The 19,771-nt window shown below is 38.9% G+C and overlaps 2 protein-coding genes across 6 annotated transcripts in view; one reads left to right on the forward strand and one right to left on the reverse strand.

The window, feature by feature from the left end:
* The window catches only part of CTNND2 (catenin delta 2), a 942,602-nt gene that overhangs the window by 526,811 nt on the left and 396,020 nt on the right, over nucleotides 1-19,771 (reverse strand). The gene's annotated exons all lie outside the window — the stretch shown is intronic.
* On the forward strand, nucleotides 18,754-19,417 carry LOC116275021 (60S ribosomal protein L12). The gene has a single exon (XM_031666711.1). It carries the CDS (start codon nucleotides 18,846-18,848, stop codon nucleotides 19,341-19,343), a length of 498 nt encoding a protein of 165 aa, XP_031522571.1. The 5' UTR covers nucleotides 18,754-18,845; the 3' UTR covers nucleotides 19,344-19,417.

Here is a 19,771-nt window from a genome sequence, read left to right on the forward strand (position 1 = left end):
GCCTTTTAAAGAACTGAAATATCTGCTGGGAGATACTACAAGGGAGTGGCGAGAGGAGAATTAGTAGACACAGCCAAAGGTGAAATAAGAAGGCTTATTTTCCAGACATTGACCTGTGTGTGTGAATCATCCACGAATTTAGTGTGTATAAGTCAGAAATTACTCATAAACTGGGCAAGAAAAATTCAGAAGATAATTATATGATGTAGGGAAATGGTTTTGTGATGAACTGTACTATCATGTAGCAAATCTGTACTCCTCCCTGGCCCACTGCCATGGAACAGGCTTCGTGCCCCCCTAATTGTGGACTTTGCCAGGTAATGTGATTCAGCCAATGGGATGCGAGAGGATGTGATGCGAGGCATCAGATTTTCTAGCCAGGCAGCACATACTCCTTTATCCTGGGCCCAGAACAACCGCACATCAAAGGGGCCTGAACCATCTGCAAAGTGGAGTCAAACCCAGTGAATGAAGTGCCTGAAATCAGGACTCTACAGCCAAGAACTGGCAAATTGGAGCTCAGGAACAATGTGCATGATTCTGAGTGTGCAAATAAGTGTCTGGCATTATAGGCTCCTGAGTTTTGGGGTGGTTTCTTGCCCAATTTTATTGCCACAACAACAGACTAATGAAAAATTTTAACATTAAAACTGGTAATCATGCTCCCCTTACCTGTCAAACACACATACATATATGCATTTGCAAACAAGCACACACACATATCGACTCTGCCCAGCTCATCACCAGGTTCGACAAAACAACAGGAAAATGATGATTAGGAGTCAATGCAGCACAGGAACCTTGATCATGAACTTTAACACCACTAGAAGATGGCTTGTTAGGCCATGACCTTTTAATTGAATGAAAACTAGGCTGCTACTACCAATGACACTGCTCTAGACTTCCTCATAAACCAATTATTCAGAATATTTTCAATGGTCTGTAAAATTATTTCACTTACAACAACGAAGGGTACAAGCAAAACATGATGGCAAAAAAGACCTTCATTAACCAGCTACCATATCCATGAGCTCAGGTTTCAGCTTATGGATGCTTCCATCTTTTCTAGCACCTTTCCTTCCATACAACCAATAAAATGCTGGCAGTTAAAGCTGCTGCTTTGGCCCTTTGCTTATAGCTAGAGCATTTTTGTGTTGCAAAAATGCTTCCCACTTCTTAAGTGTTTTTTTTTCCTTTGCTTGAAACAAATCTTTCAAAGCACACCTTTTAACAGTGAGGTTTTCCTACATAGACTCTAGGATGACAATGAAGGGCATCTAAGAGAAAGAAAATTGCATTGATATATTTGGTCATTGTGTAAGTGGCTCAAGCAGTCTAAGATCTAGATGTGATTTTTAAAAAATGCATTTGATGGCTTTTGAACATTCTCATCTCCTAAGAATCTGAACACATTAAAATGCAGACTTCATGAGATCTGGAATCCTTTCTACCGTGCAGGGTGTTTTAAAAATAGGACAATTACATTTCTTGTTCTTAGATATATAGGTTTATAGAATTTTCCAGCTAAAGAGGCTTCAGAACTCCTGTGTTCTACTATATCTCAAGTTCTATACCTTTGAAAATCTAGTAAAGCCTATGAACTACCTGAACAGAAAAAATTTCAAGTTAAAATTTGGTATATATTTACAGGGAGCAAAGCCCTCCTGAAACTCATCTATGGATATGTTACCAGTTCATGATCCTCTGAAAAATAGCTCTGATCTTGTCCACATTCTAGATGAGAATCACTTTTCCTGTCCTGTCCATCTAATTCAGCATTGCCCTATAGACTTAGTGGCAGCCAAAAGCCTGATAAGAAGCCAGACAATGGCATGATTACTGTCTGCCAACTTGCTTCTGGTTTATCTGAAGCATTTCATGAATATAAAGAGAATTACCGAACTTTGGTATATCAATTACCAGGCACCAATATTTGTTAACATTTTTGCCACCTTGTTTCAACTATCCTCCATTTTTGGCTGAAGTATTTTAAAACAAATCCAAGGCATCCTGCCATTTCATTCATGCATACTGCAGTGTGTATTCCCAAATGATAAGAATATGCCATTATCCCAATTAATAGCAATTCTCAGGCCAATTAACATAAACCGTTCTATCACCTGATTTCAAATTCACATAAAAATTTCTCTTGTCTCAAAGATTTTTTTAATAGTTGGTTTGTTTAAGTCAGAATCCAAAAAAAAAAAAAAAAATCTCTTTTACTTAATAGTACCTTCCTAAATTCTCTTTTTATTGATTTGTTCTAAAAAGAATTATTTTTTTTTTCTTGAAGAATCTCCCACATTCTGGGTTTGGCCAATTACTTCCTTGTACTTTCATTTAGTTTGTTTCTTCATCCCATGACTGCCCTAAAATTTGGCAGGTAGAGATAAGTGATCTTTATTTTTTGCTCAATTCTATTTAATATAAAAAGGGAGTGAGGGCCTGTGAGAATCCCCTTATGAAAAGTATCATCAATGAAGGGCATGTTTTTATGTTTCAATCTGAATTTCCCTCATCTCTGCTGTAAGATGCTGTTTCACTAATTCTCTGATAAGAAACAGGCCTTTCCTGATATAGACACCCTCTCTGCCTGCATATTATCCTATTCTGAAAAGCAGGTAGGCTGTAATAAAACATATTCCAAATCTTGCACTGAGACAATATGCATGGGAGTGTCTGGCACAATCCCTAACACATGGCAAGCTCTTAAATGTTAGCTGAAGCTTAAAATAAAGCTCATTTCTCACTCAAAATAACTATACATCAGTTATTAAAATAAATAATCCCTTTCTGAATTGAGGTAAAGAAAGTTCTTCACAACCCATCATAATATAAATCAAGATGTTCTCTGCATTGAAATGGAATAAGAATACCTCTTCCTATTCACCATCACGGATGACGTTGACTTCTAGCCAATTTTGTGCTTATCTGATATCCAAAGACTGATAATCAAAACAAACTAACGACAGCCCCAAAAATACCTAATCAAAAGGCAGCAGACCCAGAATATAACTTAGGAAGGCAAAATCAGTATCTTAGCCGGCTTACATATTATTGTTGCCGAAAAATGAATATTCCAGGTAATCGTCACCACTGTCATTCCATACATTGACCAGTTTATTACTCCAAGAGCTACATATTCTAAAATACATATACTGAACACCACATTGTGAAGTATGCATGCTAAATGTATCTCAGAGTAGATTATGACTTTATGTAAAGAATATAAATAGAATTGATTTGTTTGTATTCTTTCAGAATCAAAATCTGCTGCTCAGAAAAAAACTAAGGATTATTATTACTATATAGATGAAACCTAATGAACCCTGATGTAAAGACTGCATTAGCCAGAACATTAGCATGTCAACTATAAATATCTCTTAATTTGCAATTAATCAAAAACTGCTTTATAGTATCTCTTTTATTGAATTTTTGTGATGTTTAACTTTTTGTGCATCTCAAGCATATTTTAACCCTCCTTGAAAACAGAGACTACTCTAGTGGAGTCACTTAAAGAGGACAGGGTTTATCTAATTGTTCATTCTCTCATTAGATAGCTTGTAAAAACAATATGGTTATAAACTCAGCAAATGCTAGAGAAATAAACAAAAAGGCACGGTTGTTGTCTTCAACAGACTTACTTCTTTGAATCTCTCTTCCGCCCATTCCTAGGAGCCAAGGGGGAAGCCCCAGAGTTTCACATGCTCCAAGAACACGACATGAGCCTTCAGGATTATCTCTCTCCAGATATGACCCCATACTCCCCTAAGAATGAGAATGACATTCCAGAACTGTGTACTCCTGGCAAGAGTTCCCATACTACAAATGGGAAGTAACTACTGGGTCTCTCACCTGACCAGTGACCACCCAAGCTCAACAAAAGCAGAAGCCACTGAAACCCTGCATCTCAACACTGGGAGGTCCTTATAACATAAATGGAAAGTCAGTGTTCAATCCACTTCAACAAATACTTATTGCAATGGACTGCATGTTTATGTTGTCCCTCCCCAAATTCATCTCTTGAAACCCTAATCCCAATGTGACAGTTATTGGAGGTGGGAACATTCGGAGATAATTAGGTCATGAGGGTGGAGCCCTCATGAATGGGATTAGTGTCCTTATAAGAAGGGGCAGGAGTTCGTTCTTTTTGCATGTGAGGACACAACAAGAAGGCAGCTGTCTATAAACCAGGAAAAGAGTTTACCAAGAACTCATTCCTGCCAGCACTGACGTCACCCTTCAAACCTCCAGAACTGTGAGAAATAAATGTTTGTTGTTGAAGCCACCCATTTTGTGAACATTTGCTATAGAAGTCCAAGCTGACTAAGGCATTTATTATACAACCACTATGTGCTGTGCGTTTTTCTAGGTACCGGCTGTATAGCAGATATACAAGATGTTACCTTTCTTCATGGAAATTCAATTCAAGGAGTGTAGTGTGGAAAACAGAATCCTACATAATCCTTACGATTTGTACCTGCTGATGGTTGCTTCGAGTTGGGAGATAAAAGACTGGTCAAGGAATTTAATATCAGCACATGGTTGAGACCATTCACGTCTGTGAATTAATTATAAATAAAAAAGATACTTAAATTATTAATATATGTGTATACAGTGAGACTCTTGGAAAACATCTTCCACAGCAGCCCTCACCACCACCATCTGTCTTGAGCTCCTTGAGCATAACTTCTCTGTGCTTTTTATCCCTGTTCATATCAATCACCACAAAGAGCACAGGAACGCTGGGTACCCCAGACTATCATCCTCATAGGTTTTGCACATCCCTTTGTCTAAGATTTTCCACCCTCACCAACTCCTGAAACCCTTCCCCTGTGTCTTCATGGAAAGATGAAGGAGGAAGCTGTCAACACCAAAAGAATTTATTAAAGAAAACACTGTGAAAGAAGGGACCTAGAAATACATGTAAAAATTGAGGCCAAGTGTACTTCACACTATGAGAATACAATAAGCAGAGTAGAGGAAATGTAAGTACGTATACAAGGATATGATTTGTATTTACCATCAAATAGGAGTTCTAATGAAAGCTTTCACGATATCCACGATCAGCACATACAAATTAAATTGATGTGTGGATTATAATATTCACATTAGAAACTATCAATGAATGAAACTGTATGTAGCAACAGAAATAAGGCTAAACATTGCAGTGATGGAGTCTTGATTTCATAGGGGCCAGCTTGCATCTGCCCTTTCCACATCTTCAGATTGCATCTATCCCCTTCGCAGCCACATGAAGACAGCCTGTAAACACATTTGTCATGCAGGGGATACACAGCTTATCAAAGCTCCTTCACTATTAAGTGTCTGAACAAAGTAAGGGTATGTTGTTACGCTTAGTGAGGGCTGAAAGTCTTAGTTTCTTTTCATATACTGCTTGGACGAAAACAAACTATGACTCTGAACTCTTACATCTTCTAGGCTATTATATTTCGCTTGGGAATCTTGTTTTCAATTGAAAGATCAACAGTGTATGTGACCCTCAAATGTCTCCGTTGACTAAGGTTTTCTTATTATTTAAACTTCTGCTTTCAGCTTTTATTTTGAAAGAATTCCGCGAGCTGTCAATTATGTGGTAATAAGCTTTAATCAATTAATCAATCAATGCATCTTCATAAGGAGGTATCTTATGATATTGTTGGTATCTAAAAGTAGTGGGTTTGTGTAGGTTTATTACCATTGCCTAAGGACAACTTTAGTCATGATGGTGCAAACACATCACACATTCACTCAAACTCCTGAGTGATTTAAAGGGCGCCATGAATTTTGCCATTGGATTGGGCATTATAATCTTTTCTTTCTGTAAACTGGTTTGTTCATACTTCTATACATTACGATGCCTTGTACATACCTTGTGATGATTACTTACGGAACAAAATAAGGATGTTATAAAGAAGAAGAGGTAGCAGAAAACATCTAAACCTAAGTATATTGTCCTATGCCTCCTTTCCTATCTCTGATCTTGGAAGAATGAGCCATTCAGAATGAAGGACAACATAGAAATCATTCACAAAGAAAAAAACTCTGCATGAAATATATTAAATCAGTATTTCCATTTAAATGGCTTTACTGCTACCTCACTCTGAAAGATAATTATCAAAGTACAAAAGACAGAGAGCGCTAAAGAATTGTTATATTTATCATCGACATTCTCTGGAAGCTAGACTGAATTTGGCCATTATTTGTAGCTTTTACACGTGAATAAGATAACTGTGAAGAGTGCAGACAGGCAACTTGATCCTCCTCTCCTAACCCCACCCTCTCTGGGGAACCAAATCTACTCCCTGGATAAAGGCACGGTCAGGTCTAATGCTGCTGCTGCTGCTGCTGCTGACTCAGCATAATTTTAGAAACAATTGTTAATCATAAAAGCAAGATAATTTCAGTAACTAAAATGTTGGGTTTTTTAAGAGTTAAGAGCTCAGTCTTTAAAAAAATTGTATTTGTATATAAAATTTCATCATGTCCCTGCACCAGCTAGGACCTGCTTCAGTTGAGAATCCTCCTCTGGTAATTAAGAGGCATGGATGGTTTCCAGTTGATTTCCCTACCTGACAATTCTTTCCCTTCACACCCTGAGCTGGCATCCATGAGGGCTTCCCACTCCTTCAGGGCCAAGGTGGCTGGGGCCAGGCCAGCGATTGGGCATGGAAAAGTCTTCCTGGAGGAACAGCGTCACGGCCCCGCCTTGGTGCTCTCCAGTGTGGATGGCTGTGGGGAGCTGATGTTTCCGTTTTTTGGATACATATCATGGGTTTCCTTGAGAGGCCCCACAGGCACCATCTGACAGCCACTGCCTGAGCCTGAGACTAGGGCAACACCTCTCTGTTATTCCTTCCCCAAGTCCCACTCCCGAGTGCAGCTTTAGCATGTTGAAAGTGGCCCTGTAGCCTTCCTTGCTGAAGATTCCTGCTATTGGCAGGTCTCTTGAATCGGCTCCTTTTCCTGACAACTTGGTAAGCCTCCCATCCACAGAGCCCCCGCATGGCCTCCTTTTTGTCCTGGAGTCTGAAGAGCCATTCTCTCCCCTGGGGCCCTCTGTTGCATATCCACATCAGCTAGTCTCCTGTCTGGAGGCTGCTGCTGGCATGAGTCATAGCGTGAACTGGTGAAATATTTCTGTTAAAAGAGTTGGTGCTTTCATAAAAACTAGTTCTAATGCTTTGGAAAGGCACTATCAAAAACTGTTAACATTTAAGAAAAAATACAACAAATGATGAGTAAAATCATTAAAAAAATTTTCAGGAAAATCTCTGATGCAAATTGCTTCACAAGTTAACTCCAAGAAACCCTGCTCTTTAAAGAAGCCAAAACTAGAAATGGCTGAGGCCATATCATGGGTGCAGTTTGCCTAGGAGAGAAGGTGAGAAAACGCAGTCAGCAGGGCCACATGCTTAGAAAAGGCACGGGCTCCTCAGCAAAATGCTGGTAAATAAATCAACACACTTACAGGGTTTATGTTGAAGTAAATCGCTTATATGTTTGCATGTAACACATTTATAATTTTGTCTGAAACAAGTTTTCCAGCTAATTGACAGGCTACCCACCATTCCTCCCTCTATAAGAACAAGCGCTTCTGTTTTATCGTGTTGTCTCCTACTGTCAGGTTGTAGAGCCAGAAAACAAAAAGGAAAACCAAAACTCCTAAGGCAGAAAACAAAAAAACAGCCCCCTCCTCCATTTGGTTTCTCCCATCTGCCCGTATCTGTTTTTTCATTCGCACCCCAAGTTCTAAATATCTTAGTCTACTTATAGCTCCATGCTTGCACTTCAAAATCCCTCAAAATGTCACTAGAGGCCAGTTTCCACGAAGCTAATAAATTATCCCCCAAATTATACAACTCAGCAGCTCATCACGATCCTCTTTGACTGACTTATTTTCTGGAGTAATGACACAGGCCCCCATCATTTTCCCATGGTTCCTGTGCTAGCTGCATTGGGTTTTCCTCTCTTCAATGGCATCCATTCATTGCTAAATCACAAGATCCTTCCCTGAAGCCTCTTCTCTTCCTCTTGCTCATAACACCTTGATTAAAGACCACTGTTTCAACTCACATTTCTAGGGTGGTACTCATGGTGTCTGTGTGCATGGTATCATGGCTTGGGGCACTGCACTTGGCCACTGACAGAGGCTCGGGAAAGGTTTGTAGGATAAATTGTGAACTTCCCAACCTATATTGTTAGCCTTGACTCCTCCCTAAGCTCCAGACCTACATATTAGGGGGCTATCATAGGGGAGTGGCCAATAGGGCAGGCTACAGCATCAGACCACCTCAGTTCACACTCTGTCTCCAGCACTAGCAAATTGGAAGGCTTTGGGAAAGTTACTCAACCTAAGATACTTTTTCTTACCTATGATACAGGGATAATAAAATAGAGATTAAAAAAATAAGCAGTATATTGTTTTGTTTACTTTTTATGCCAAAAGCTTTATTATTATTAATATTCATAGCAATCCTTCAACACCGGTCAGAGGATACAAAATAGCCAAAATGTAGGAAGAACAAGTCTGAAGAGGACAGCATGAGGACTATGATGTATATAAATTATACTATATTTGGAATTTTTGCTAAATGAGTACATTTTAGCTGCTCTTGCTACAAAAAATAAAGGTAACTATGTGAGATGAGGCATGTGTATTGGTTCCACTATAATAACCATTTTAGTATGCATATGTGTCCCATAACATCATGTTGTATACCTTAAACATACACAATTCATTTTTTTAAAAGATAAACATTTACTGTAAACAATCTGAGGCATGCGCAGGGCTTGGCAAAGTGCCTGATGGCCAGCAAGCCTTCCATAAAAGGCTGCTTTTCTTAACCACTTGCTAGATACCAGTTCACTCATATCACTCTAACATCTCAAATGTGTCCAAAACTTAATCCATCACCTTAAAATCAAACAGCATCTTCCCTTCCTTCACTAATAAAATCAACCCAGCTTTAGCCATGCGACTGGTAATCAATTTTTGAATCATTTTCTACTTCCCCCTCAACCCTTACATCGAATCAGTTGTCAAGCTTTACCTCTCCACATACTCTCCCATATCTACATATTAAATCTTATACCTGATCCTTTCTTTTCATAGTCTCCGACATACTTTAGACCTCATCACCTTTCATAGCGACCATTACAATAGGCTTGTACCTGGGACAGTACACAAGGATTACCTGTAAAGTGCTTGCTCATAATACTTCTCTTTTACCTGCAAATACATCCTTAGTATGGCTAAGGATGTTCCTACATAATAATGGCTTTAAATGGCGGAGAAACATTCAATGGCTCTTTACGGCATGAAGAATCAAGTCCAGGCTTTTAGTCCCATGTGGAGTAAGCTAAGAGAACAGGCCAAATGGAAAATACCACCATGCATGATGATGGTCTTGTTTAAGCCATACAATCAAGAGCATACCTTGTAGAGATAAGGCAGAGAACGCCTTCTGAGAGAAGTAAATGCCCCTCCTCCATCACCCAGAGGCAGAAAGGAACTGGGCTTTTGAGTGGGGAAGGGATTTTCTCCTTCCTCCATTGCATAAGGTTAGTATCATGTGGGCTTCTAGGTGTGGTGATGAAACACAAGGGGCCCTCACCATCAGGCTGCTGAGAAGTCTGGAATGGGATCATGAGCAGCAAGCAGTCAGCTCTGAGAGCAGGTGTAAGCCATTTCCTCTACGGGTTTCCTCCTGGTTTTTGTAACACCCAGCTTTTAGTGATCTGTGCTGTGGGAAACCAGACGGTGCAGGGTCCTGTCCCACAGCCTGCAGTTGGAGGACAACTGGCTATGAACAGCAGAAGAAATACGGTTGTGTACAGATCACAGCAGGAGCAGCCACAGATGGCTGGGGACCCAAGGAGTCTAAGGACAAAAATGGAGTGGCATGTGCCACAGTCCTGGCGAGGAGGCCCCAGCCACAATGCTCCAAAATGCTCAGTTGGAAAACTCTTTGAATGGGCTGAACTCCAGCAAATAAGGACAAAAAAGGCTCATGTTGTGAGGCTTTGGATATACAAAGAAGTGGAATTTTTTTTTTTTTTTTTTTTTTGGTTGGCATTAGCTACAGAGAAAGACAGCAGTTACATGATTCACTATATATTGCATCTTTGTCCTAAGGTCTGGGATTTTACGCTGTGGTTGTTAGGATTAGAATTACTTTAATGAAACAATGTTCTATTTCTAAGGAATTATTCAATAGAAATAATTCGGCTACTGTAAACAGCTGATCTCTTCTCTGGCCAAAATAATTTTGCTTGTAAATATTTCCTTTTCTTATGGACAAAACCAGAAATCTCTTTTGTAGTAAAGGTTCTCTCTTCAACACACTGCATTTGAAGACAATGTTTCAGGCTGACGTGGGATCTGACTTTTTCCCTTGCTGTTCTGATGATGTTCTGCTGAGCCAACAATTGCCATGTTCCCGAGATTTCAGGTTAAAACAATAGATGTAGAGGTAGAGAGGCGAAGTGTCTTCCTTCTGCTTCTCACATGATAATGCAAATGAGAAAATTCATTTCCTTTAATGTACCCCCAAACCCATATATCAACACATTATCAAGCGAGATAATCTCTTTTGTGTTACACTCTGAAAAACTCCTAATATTCATGTGAAGATAATACTTGGAGTTAGAAAAAAAAAATGTAACATAGAAAATATTCCCAGGGCCGGGCGCAGTGGCTCACACCTGTAATCCCAGCACTATGAGAGGCCAAGGCAGGTGAATTACCTGAGATCAGGAGTACCAGACCAGACTGGCCAATACGGTGAAACCCCGTCTCTACTAAAAATACAAAATTAGCCAGGTGTGGTGGCAAATGCCTGTAATCTCAGCTACTCAGGAGGCTGAAGCAGGAGAGTCACTTGAACCCAGGAAGCAGAGGTTGCGGTGAGCTGAGATCGCACCACTGCACTCCAGCCTGGGCAATAGAATGAGACTCCATTTTCAAAAAAAAAAAAAAAAATTCCCAGGAAACAACACAGTTTTCAAGTCATCAAATTACAGAGCAGGTAATATTAATGTTTGCATGGAAGAGAATAAGTAGACTTACAATTAAGTTGCAGGGACTTTAATAAGATGTTAACATGATTTAACTTTGAAATAGGTAACTTTTTGATACGTTTGAATTTTGTAAGGACAAAACCCAATCAACTGCTTTAAAACACAGAAGAGTACTATGAAGAGCATATAACCAAGTTTTAATAAAAAGGAACATATTTCCAGAAATGCTAAGGTCTAGCATTCTTGCAGTTCCCCTAAGGCATTGCATCAGTGAACAGATTTGGGTTTTATTGGCTAAAGGGAACAATTCTCTGTAAATACAGGCATTTAGACTTATAAGAGGTGCTTATAAAACAGATAGAAGATGCTGGAAATTATACACATTGTGGAACTATAAAAAAACTATTTAAAAGCCATCCCATAGGATGTTTTATAACGTTTATCTAGTTCAAAACAGCTTTATATTTCCCATTTTTCCTGTATAATAGTAGACTTTTAGGGCAACAAAGGAAAACAAAGTGAATAATGAAAAAAAGGAAAGTAGGAGGGTTAAAGAGTGGATCACATAAGAGAAGCTTGAAAGCAGGAGAATATTTACATTTATAGGATACAGAAATTGAGCATTAGGGAAGAGACCACAAAGTAAAACAAGTGAGAAATTTAAACAAATAAATAAAAGGTAAATAAGAAATGAGTATTCTTTTTTTATATATGTATAACTCATAAAATCTCTGAACTAGGAAATATCTTGAAACTGGATCTAGTCTCTTTACTTCTCTTTAGGCAGAAATGTGGTTAAATTTTAACACAGACACAGCTGTGCCAAACAGGTGCCGTGGAGGAATGCGTTCGGATTTCTTACCTTTTCTAGAGAGAGTTTCCCCTCCCCACAAAGGCAGAAATGCTTATTGTAACTTTCAGGAACAGAATCAAAGCTTCACAAGGCAGATAAAAGCAAAAAACCAAATAATTATTTTTTTTTAGAGACAGGGTCTTGCTCTGTTGCTCAGGCTGGAGGACAATGGTGCAGTCATGGCTCCCTGAAATCTCAACCTCCTGGGCTCAAGCGATCCTCCCTCCTCAGCCTCTGAGTAGCTGGGACTACAGACACATGCCAGCACACTTGGCAAATTTTTTATTTCATTTTTTTTTGTAGAGATGATATCTCCCTAATTTGCCCAGGGTGGTCTTGAACTCCTGGCCTCAGGCAAAAATCCTCCTGCCTTGGCCTCCCAAACTGTTGGGATTACAGGAATGAGCCACTGAACCATACGCATTTTAAGCCCTAAATTTTACCCTAAGATCTAAACTCTTGGCAATTAAAAAACAGGATCTTTGATTACAGAAATAAAGGCATCACCTAAAATCTTGTTAAATTATGGAATCTCGGGCCCCTTCCCAAGCTACTCAGCCCAAATCTGCATTTAACAAGATTTCTTATTCCTACACTTCTTAAATTTTGAGAAGTACAGTGAGTTTGTTTAGGTATCACTTCTGGCAACGTCTACCTTGTGGTTTTATTTGTGCAACTGAATAACCTTAATTTATACCTTTCTTTTATTAACTATTACTAGGACTCTCTATAATTACACATATTTGTAGGTGGCATTAAAATTACATAAGAAACACAATTCAAAGTAACAAAAAAGCAAACACACTCAAATTTTAAATGAATTTGAGTCAGGCACAATGGCTCATGCCTATAATTCCAGCACTTTGGGAGGCCAAGGCGGGTGGATCACTTGAGGCCAGGAGTTCAAGACCAGCCTGGCCAACATGGTGAAACCCCATCTCTACAAAAATACAAAAAATTAGCTGGGTATTGTGGCACACGCATGTAGTCCCAGCTACCTGGGAGGCTGAGACACGAGTATTGCTTGAACCCAAGAGGTGGAGGTTGCAGTGAGCTGAGATTGAGCTACTGCACCCTAGCCTGGGCAACAGCGAGAGACTCTGTCTCAAAAAAAAAAAAAAAATGAGTTTGAATAGAAATTATTTCTCTAGCTGTCATCACCGTATTCTGAAAGAGGTACATACAGCAAAGACTCTACATGACAAAATAGGAAACTTCCATAATGCGGTACTATGTCCAAGATTTTGAACTGTATGCTAATGAGGCCTTGCACAGTAAAAGCCCTGTGGCATTTCACATTGTCTTGCTGAGAGCCGATTGGGGTAATTCTTTCAAGGAATCATTACTCTCAGCATTTCTGTCATGTTTTCTCAGAAAATGTTAAAGGTCATTTCATTTTCTTAAGAAAAAAATATCTAACATTTAATGAGTCACAGACATATCATTCTATTTGGTTTCTATCTGTAGTAGGCAAAGATCAAAATCAAAGTTTTAACCCGGGATGTGTCCAGAAATTAGAGTAATTGATCCAGAGTCCTGGCTCTGGGGAGGATGAGAGATGGCAGGGATCCATCTGCCTTGGTAGTAACAAAGAGGAAGCCAGGGCTGGGAGGGGAGAAGGATATGGCCAAGGTTAGTGAATGGGCCAAGGTTTGTCCTGGCTCAGGACAAAACCCAGGACCCCTCACATCAACCATTCCCATTCCATTTCCCCCTCATTTGAGAGTGATATGCCCATTTTGGGACATATGGTGAATGGATCATCTAATTTCTAGCTATGCATTGAAAACATGCATCTTATCCCAAAAAATTATTTTCTCTTTTATTTTATCCTATCTGTTAATTTCCCCTTTATATGTCAAGCTCTGAACTTGAGGCAGGAATATTGAGAAGAAAAGACATCTGAAGAAATCCTGCCCCATTCTGAATTCTGCTGTTCCACAGGTTTCTGTCCGTGGCTGCCTTTACTCTCAATCTATATCCTCACACAGTTTTCGCTCAGGTGTCATATACCACCTATACACTGCAAACACTCACCTTGGTATTTCAAGATCTTGCCTCTCTTTTGTGCTCCAGATTCATATTTCTGACTGCCCTTGGATATTACCAAAGAATTTTTTTTCAGCTAAAAATCATCAGAACAAATCTATTTTGCACTCTCATGAACCAGATTTTCTTTCTGAATTCCATTCTCATGCAAAGGGACAAAGACTCCTTTATTCATTCAAATTCATTCAAATATAAACACAGAAGGATCCTCGATTGATCTCACCTCTCCCTCATTCCCCAACCAATATAGCTTCTTGGGCATATGACCTGCGCAGTCTCAATGGGCCCCACACTTAGAAGAAAAACACGGTGTTTGCTTTAATGTTCTGCTGTCCCCATCTTGAAATTCCTAATATTTTTGAACAAAGGGCTCCACAATATTCATTTTGAACTAGACCCTGCAAATTGTATGACTGGTTCAGTCTTCAAATCCTATAAATTGTTCTGTTAGTCCTGCTTCTCTATAATCTGTCCCTACACATTGCTGCTAGAATTCTTCTAAATCTAGGCAGTTAGGACGTCCATTAACAAAATTTGTTAAAGGCAAAAATTCTGTGGCTTATCAATTTCCCACAAAGTGTTTTTGAGCCTTCACTGCAATGAATTTTCCAGCATAAATTCCCATACATCTTGATTTTCACCTGTAAAGGGTAGCCTGCCCTGGTTATCATGTATTTGTGCCAATATTACAAGGACTGAAAGTCACCACCTCCTTTCTATATCTGACACACTCTATTCATCCTTCAAGCTTCAATTTCCCCAATGTGGCGTATAACTCTTCTCTGCCTTCCATCACTCTCCTAGGTAGGTCCATCACCTGTGGTCAACAGTATTAGCATAGTAAGTGATTTCTAGCTGATTTACATAGGGCTCCAGGGGAATGAGGGAAGACCTCCTTTCAGTCCAGGATTTCTTCTGGCAACTTCTTCGATAGGGGAACAGCTGAGACAATATGCGTGTGTGACTGCATGGTACATTCATTACACTGGCTTTGAGCAAAGTCTGCAGGAGAAAAGACAGATGCTCCCAAACTACACATCCACTCAAGTATACATGTTCAAGTTAGTTTTTCATACAAATCCCAAGTCCTTCCTTTGTTGACTTGATTCCTTCTCTGCACCATGAAACTCGCCCATACTCCTTTCCATATCTCCATGAAGGTGGTAGGAATTCACTTCAAATCACAGCTGACTTCACTTTCATTGCTGTTTTTCTTCAAAAACATGTTAGTCTGCATCAGAGCCCCACTGCCAGGCACCCAGGAGTGGGTACATGGGGCACATGCAGACCAGGGTCAGGAGTAGCCCAGGCCCATTCAGCTGCATTCCAGCTGTGTGCAGAATTCAATGCATCCCTTCCATGAGCTGCGAGACTGTGCAAGGGTCACGAGTACCTCTCCTTGTTTTGCTTTTCTCTCTAAGAAATCAGGGATCTGAATTCCTGGCCTAATACCATGCTTGTTTTGCAAACCTTCTCAACTAATAATAAACAATGTTGTCCTTGACAGGAGGACCATTATTGCTGTTTCCAAATACCCTCAAGATCCTCCCACATCCGTTTCATTAGACAGGCTGCAAAAGGTTTGATCAATGTGATCAAGAAAGGATTAGCATTTACTTCTATTCTCAGGTTCCTATTCTCACCTAATTTTTCTTCATTTCTCCATTTCACTTTACAAATTGTGATTTTCACTAATAAAAATTATTTCTATTATAGAAAAATAGAAGATGGGCAAAAATATGTAATTGAAGAACCCTAAATATGTACTGATGACTTAAATATATTTTTGAATTTGATTTGCTAGCAATTCAGTTGTGCGGTTGTTAAAAAAAAAATCTCTTTAAATATGTCTTAATTTGCAAATGTGCCTAACTACAAGTGAACCACTCATTTGACAGATATTTAATGAGTCTATACTATATAGTATTTGTGGTCTAGAGACACACAGCCACACCTCAATAATCTAATGAGAGAGAAAGAAAATATTGACACATATTTGTATAACAATAGAAAGTATGTATAAGTATCAAATGCACTGAAGACAAACATGCCTTTGACTCTGCAATTCCATTTCCATATATTTATAATTAAAAAAAAAATGTAACTTAAGAAATGGGCCAGCCTGGGCAACATAGTGAGACTTCGTCTCTACAAAAATTAAAAAAAAGAATTAGCCAAATATTGTGGCATGTGGCTGTGGTCCTCCCAGCTACTCAGGAGGCTGAGCAGGGAGGACTGCTTGAGCCCAGGCAGTTGAGGCTTCAGTGAGCTAGGACCATGCCACTGCATTGCAGCCTGGGCAACAGAGCAAGACCCTATCTCAAAAAAGAAAATAAAAATTAAAAAAATGTATGAACATTTAAGCGCAATAGTTTCAATATATGCATATATATCTCCATATATATGACATTTATATGCACTATATAAATAAAGATTTAAAATAAAGCCTAATACCTGGCTAAATATCCAAGGTAATCCAGGTTTTAAAAAATAATGTTTTATAAATATATGTCATATTCTGGAAAGAAGCTAGTTGTGTTCTTTTCCTGACAGCTGACTGTATTCACTTGATGGATTTCGAGTTACTAATATGTTTAAGAGCATGAATGTAATACAAATATTTAAAAATCATTTTCTCTATGTATAATTGCACAACACATTTCATGGGTGATCAGCCGTCAAGCTTATTTTACTGTGTCCTTTAAGCTGTCCAAAATATAAAAATTTCTTCATCTTTAAATGTCATAGTGTGACCTCAAAAAGCAACGCTGCATGAATGTGCAGTGACAGTTGACACACAGGAGTTGGCATTTTAGGCATCTGCACAGGAAGTACAAAAACATACCTTTAAAGTACCCATTTGGTTAGACTTGGAACTTTTCCATAAGATGCAAATATGCATGTGCATGCACCCCATTCCCCCCAAAAATCACACGCAGTGATATTTCTTTTTTGAGACTTAGTCCCGCTCTGTCGCCCAAGCTGGAGTGCAGTGGTGCGATCTCGGCTTACTGCACCTTCCAACTCCCAGGTTCAGGCAGTTGTCTTGCCTCAGTCTCTTAAGTAGCTGGGATTACAGGTGCACACCACATTTCTATAAAAACATGCAAGTACTTTTTTGCATCACAATAATGAAAAGAATGTGTTCTAATGTTTGTGTCACATAGTGGGAACATGAAATGGAATCAATCAAATATTCTTAAAGGCAGGGCAAACAAACCAACCAAAACACGCATCCCATCAATGCACACCAAAAAGAAAAAAAAAAATGAATTTCCTAATGAATGGGAGACGCTTTTCTTTGCAGAAGCATCATGGTCATCAGACGCTGAGTGTGTATTTTCGCACGGTGAATACTGCAGTGATTCTCCTCAAATATTAGTCCATTCATTTCCCTCTATAATAAAAGTGACACTGGAAGGTTAATGATGTGAAACTCTGCAGACAAAATGAAGCTACTATCCTCTTTCTGCTGACAAGACCACAGTAATGCAATGTGACAAATTAGAAAGAGAGGAATAGAATCTTAGGTGGAAATTCTGTTTAGGATGTATTTTTCCCAGCAGTGCCTCCACTTGACTAGGTAGTATGTAAATGTGCATAAACTTTTTAAATTGGTTAAGAAGGTTCACAATGTTATAATCAAGGGACAAACTGGGTCGAGTTATAACATTCTATACCATCCCATAGCATGTCCTTCTTGAGTTTCTTTGTATTTAGTAATCTTTGAAATGGAAGCAAATCACAAAGTATGTGATTACATGATTTTTGCAACACTACAAAGTATTCTTTCTATGAACCTCAACATAGCACCACATTAGGCTTTAAAATAGCACTCATGTTTGAATTTCAGCAGAAGTTCATAGAAAATTTAAATATTCAAAGGTACAATTTTCTGTTAAAAGGCTCAAAAACAGTTATAAAATCTTTCATAAAGTCTTTAATGTAGTTAATGAAAAATGTGTTAATAGTTCAATTCAGTCAAAAAATATTTACCTCTTTGGGAAGCTGAGGGAGGAAGATTGTTTAAGCTCAGGAGTTCAAAACCAGCCTGGGCAACATGGCAAGAACCCATCTCTACTAAAAAGAAAATTTAAAAAATTAGCCAGGCATGGTAGTATGCACCTGCAGTCCTAGCTATTGGGGAGGCTGCGTTGAGCTTGGGAGATTGAGGCTGCAGTGTGCCATTAATGCACACTGCACTCCAGCCTGGGCAACAGAGCAAAACACTGCCTCAAAAAAATGTACTTAGCTTAAGTGCAATAATTGCATTATTATCAAATATGAAATAGGGCAAGAGTAACTAAATTGTCAGAGTCACCACAAGTTTTTTTTTTTTATTATTATTACCTAATTATAAGAAATAACATCTTGAAACAAATCATAGCAATTAAGATTGAGAATAAGACAAGGATGTCCACTCTCAACACTTCTACTCAACAGGGTGAAGGAAGTCCTGGACAAGGCAATTAGGCAAAATGAATAAATAAATAAAAATAAAAGGCATCCATATAGGAAATGAAAAGTAAGACAATCTCTATTTGCAGATGATATGATCTTACATATAGAAATTGCTGAGAATTCAGAAAACAATTTGTTGAACTGATAATCAACTTAAGTAAAATTGCAAGGTACAAGATCACTATTTTAAAAATTGTTTGCATTTGTATATACTAGAAATAGACAATCCAAAAATGAAATTAAGAATACAATTTCACTTACAATAGCATCAAAAATTAATCAAAGCAAAATAAATGCACAATGCATGTCATGAAAATAAAGAAAAAGAAGGAAATTTTAAAGCTCTAAATAAATATAAAAATGGTATATGTGCTCTCGGCTTTCGGCTCGGAGGGGGCGAAGGTGCAACTTTCTTCGGTCGTCCCGAATCCGGGTTCATCCGACACCAGCCGCCTCCACCATGCCGCCGAAGTTCGACCCCAACGAGATCAAAGTCGTATACCTGAGGTGCACCGGAGGTGAAGTCGGTGCCACTTCTGCGCTGGCCCCCAAGATCGGCCCCCTGGGTCTGTCTCCGAAAAAGGTTGGTGATGACATTGCCAAGGCAACGGGTGACTGGAAGGGCCTGAGGATTACAGTGAAACTGACCATTCAGAACAGACAGGCCCAGATTGAGGTGGTGCCTTCTGCCTCTGCCCTGATCATCAAAGCCCTCAAGGAACCACCAAGAGACAGAAAGAAACAGAAAAACATTAAACACAGTGGGAACATCACTTTTGATGAGATCATCAACATTGCTCGACAGATGCGGCACCGATCCTTAGCCAGAGAACTCTCTGGAACCATTAAAGAGATCCTGGGGACTGCCCAGTCTGTGGGCTGTAATGTTGATGGCCGCCACCCTCATGACATCATAGATGACATCAACAGTGGTGCTGTGGAATGCCCAGCCAGTTAAGCACAAAGGAAAGTATTTCAATAAAGGATCATTTGACAACTGAAAAAAAAAAAAAAAAAAAAAAAAAAAAAAAATGGTATATGTTCATGGACAGGAAAACTTAATATTGTTAAGATGGCAATACTTGCCCAATTAATCTACAGATTTAATATGATCTCTATCAAGATCTCAGGTGTACTTTTGTTGGTTTGTTTGTTTGCAGAAGTTAACACACTTATCCAAAAATTCATTTGGAAATGCAAGGACCTGGAAAAGCTTAACAATCTTAAAAAAGACTAAATTTTGAGAACTCATACTTCTCAATTTCAAAATTTATAGTTGTTTATGTGGTTACTACCATATAAATTGAATTCTGCATACAAAATACGTATTTCTTAGGCAAACATATTACAGAATTACTTTCCAATATCAATATACATTCCAATATT

Source organism: Papio anubis, chromosome 5 (assembly GCF_008728515.1).
Source record: "Papio anubis isolate 15944 chromosome 5, Panubis1.0, whole genome shotgun sequence".
In the NCBI taxonomy this organism is placed as follows: domain Eukaryota; kingdom Metazoa; phylum Chordata; class Mammalia; order Primates; family Cercopithecidae; genus Papio; species Papio anubis.